The sequence below is a fragment of the Rhagoletis zephyria genome, unplaced genomic scaffold (assembly GCF_001687245.7).
Source record: "Rhagoletis zephyria isolate East Lansing unplaced genomic scaffold, Rhagoletis_zephyria_1.1 Rzeph_scaffold_16671, whole genome shotgun sequence".
Lineage (NCBI taxonomy): Eukaryota > Metazoa > Arthropoda > Insecta > Diptera > Tephritidae > Rhagoletis > Rhagoletis zephyria.
In genome coordinates this window covers 1-3415 of record NW_016173735.1, presented here as the reverse complement: position 1 = coordinate 3415, position 3415 = coordinate 1, and the positions used below count along the sequence as shown (strand labels likewise).

Here is a 3415-nt window from a genome sequence, read left to right as displayed (position 1 = left end):
ATGAATAATTTATTGTTAGTATAAAGCTAGAAACACAATTATCATCTTATTGAGCATTGGAACTCTTTTCTTTCAAAAACAAAAGGGGAAATGTTCGGTTATTTGTGCAATGGTTTTGGGGTGGGGAGCGGAGACCATGGACATTGAAAAATGGGGTAAAATTACATTTTGACAGAGAAAATGTAAAGCAGGTTACGCCAACCACTATACCTTTCCACGTTGTAGGCTTTCGGCAGCGCTTAGGAAAAATAACCCTCATCAGTCCAACTCCAGCTACGCTGACCACATTATTTTTTACAAAAAGTCCATATTTCAAAGCCGAATTTATTCATAAATTTTTATCTGAAAATTTGAAATCTTTATTTTAAACGAAAGTTTAATTGTTTGACCACACGCATGTGTTAAAATTTTTTGCTTTGGGTTAAGCGTTTGAACACAATAACCCAAAATTATTGTACAAATAACCGAGCCGTACCCCACAAAATATGTACATTTTTCCCGTTCAAATTTCGATTCTAAGAGCAAAATGTTTATAAATAAACAAAAAATTAATAACAAAATTTGGAGGATTTTAGATATTGGATACGGTAGCACGATACTACAATGCAGTTGTTAAATGGAACGAAAAAATGACAATGGAACTGTTTTCTTTTTTGTATCATGGACCGAACATCGTATAATTTTCTATAACTTGATTTTTAAAATGGATAAATTTTGTACAAATTGTTTACTTTTGATCAAAAAAAAAAATAAAAATTTGGATTACACATTATAGCAAAAATGTGAGATGTCATTTAGTCAATTGTGGTATTCAAAATTTCCTGGTAAAGTTAACAAGTGAAAGATGTAATATTGAAATTACGATCTCGTTCCCGGTCCGAGATATGCACTTTTTGAAATATATTTTTTACCAAATATGCTGTTTATTCCCTTATCCATTTTACAATTGATGTACACATTTTTCAAAGTTAACATACCTAATAACAGGGAACTGTGAGCAATATAAATCGTTTAAATTTTAAAGTAAAAAAATCAATAAATAAGTTTTGCTCAAATTGAAGAAACGGTTGGAACGTCTGTTCATTATCTTACATACATATGTATGTAGATACATATGTAATATTGAAAGCAAGCTGATTGTTGTCTACTTTAAGGCGCTCATTTTGAGTTACACATATCTACGTATCGCTAATTTACTAAAATACTGTTAAAACTTAAAAACGGAATTTTTGACATATTGTACATATTACATATGAACTAAAAACGTTAAAATCCCCGTTTCAAGAATTGTGACAGTCTTTTATTAAATGAACGATATGTGAGCCGTTTATTTTGAAAGTGACGTTTGACTTTAGAGATCATTTACCTGTATCTGAACGCGTCTATTATTCGTTCAATTGCAACAGCCAAAGGTAACGAAGTTGGTCATTAGCGCTTATAACTTTAGAACCATTTACAGATGCATTTAGTTACAAGTAAACACCCATTTAAGGACAAGAGGGGGAAATAGCTTATGCTACCTCCAAAATAAACGGCTCATGTGTGTTCAGTACAAATAAAGATACTAGGTAGAAGTGACAACCAAATTTAGCTCTCTTTGCAGCTGACTTTACTGTTTACAACAAATTAAAAAAAATGTAAATAAAGAATGGTTTCAATACGATTTGAAATATCCTTTCCTATGTTGGACATTTCAGCCACAGTACAAAAATAGAGAAATGTCGAAATCACTCCCACCTTGTTGAAATTGCCTTGGTACAAATCTCAATTATAGTAGAAAGCAAATTAGTTAAAAATCTTATGAGGACGTAAGTATGTATACGGCATTTTTTATCATCTAAATAATCTCAATCTAAAGGACATTACATAAAATGCAACTATTCTCATAACTACAAATAGCGATAGTAAAAAAATGGCAGAGAGTTCATAATTTGCGTGGCCGAAATCCATATCCCGAAGAAAGAAGGAAGGATGCGTATGGTGACAGTATATTTCCTTGCACTCCAATTTTCCACGTCCATAGCCGAAGATCGCCAGCATTGAACCATCCATCGCGTACCTCAGGAATGATATATCAAACAAAAATGTTAAATATATTGGAGAATCTTTTCGCTGCAGGAAAAAACCAGAAAATGCAAGGAAAGGGCAGATGAAGAAAGGTCCAAATATAGCACCATACTGAAAAATCACAATAGAATTAGTAGTTGAAAATTGTGAGATATTTCTGTATCTTACAGTTAGACTCAGTGCAGAGCCAACACAGAGTCCAATGCTTTGACCCACTAGAGCTGTAAGGAATATGATCGTAAAGTATAATACGAAGCGCTTCAATTCCATTGGCTGTCCAGTTAAATAGTAGGTTGGAAAAATAAAGAGGCTTGTGCATATAAGTTGTATCGGAAAATCAGCCAAAGTTATTGCTATATAATATGCTCGCAGCGAGTACCAACGGTTGAAATGCTCTCGCGAAACTACTGGCACTTCTAGTGGAACTATAGAAAAAAATGCAAAAGTTATTGGATTAGAATACGGTAAACAGTTAAACTATAGCTCTTACATTTGGTAAGAATGGACGAAAAAGCGCAGAACATAATGAACATTATCGTGTAAAAGGCATACCGGAAGACATTAATCGCATTCGCCGCGTCGTTGCCAATATCGTAGTAAAGCAAGCCAATGAGTAGCGATGCAGCGAAATGTATGGCGAAGCGCATAGTGGTAAGAGAACTGTCACGCCAAATGAGCAGGAAGGTGCGCACGAGCAATATGCCCAGCTGGCGGAAAAATGGGGTCGAATAGACATTCTCACTTTGACACAGATGTCCAGTGTCGATTGACATTTTTGGTTTCTTCGGTTTCGTTAACCTATTATCACTTTTCGATCTATACAGTTCTTTTGTATTTGGTTTGCTTTCGCTGAGTAGTTCGCAATCTTCCCACATCCCGGTTGAAAGGTCTTTTTTATGTGTCAATGGTGATTTAGTACATGTTGAGGTCGCTTCTTTCGATGAAATGAAGTGTACGCGATCAGCATGTCGATATTCCGTGTTTCGACCATTTAGCATTTTCTCAATAAGCCGCTGATTGTTTGGCCCATATTCATTTGTACCGATTTCCATCACTAACGGAAAAAAGAACAATATTTAAGTTCCAACGCTCATTAACTTAATATAGAAAGGCCCTAACTCATATAGTCGGTGAAATGCAAAAAAGCGGTAACTGACTAACATTTTTTATGATGTGTGGACTTATAATTCGATAAAATGCCTCATAATAAATCAAAAGAGAATTTTGAATTCTTATCTAGTTACGCTTTTTTGTATTTTAGCGACTATATGAGTTAGGGCCTTTATATATTAAGGTAACGATATACATATCGTCGTTTAAAGTACAAAACCGCGTATCGTCGTTCTGC

At 34.4% G+C, this 3415-nt stretch overlaps 1 protein-coding gene across 1 annotated transcript; it reads right to left on the bottom strand.

Annotated features, from left to right (window-relative positions):
* Nucleotides 1-1040: 1040 nt before the first annotated feature.
* LOC108379563 (ATP-binding cassette sub-family G member 4-like) lies at nucleotides 1041-3361 on the bottom strand. Its single transcript, XM_017635918.1, has 3 exons — nucleotides 2558-3361; nucleotides 2236-2492; nucleotides 1041-2178 (listed from the first exon to the last, which is right to left on the bottom strand). The coding sequence occupies exons 1-3, from the start codon at nucleotides 3117-3119 to the stop codon at nucleotides 1834-1836; spliced, it is 1164 nt and encodes a 387-aa protein (XP_017491407.1). The 5' UTR covers nucleotides 3120-3361; the 3' UTR covers nucleotides 1041-1833.
* Nucleotides 3362-3415: the final 54 nt, after the last annotated feature.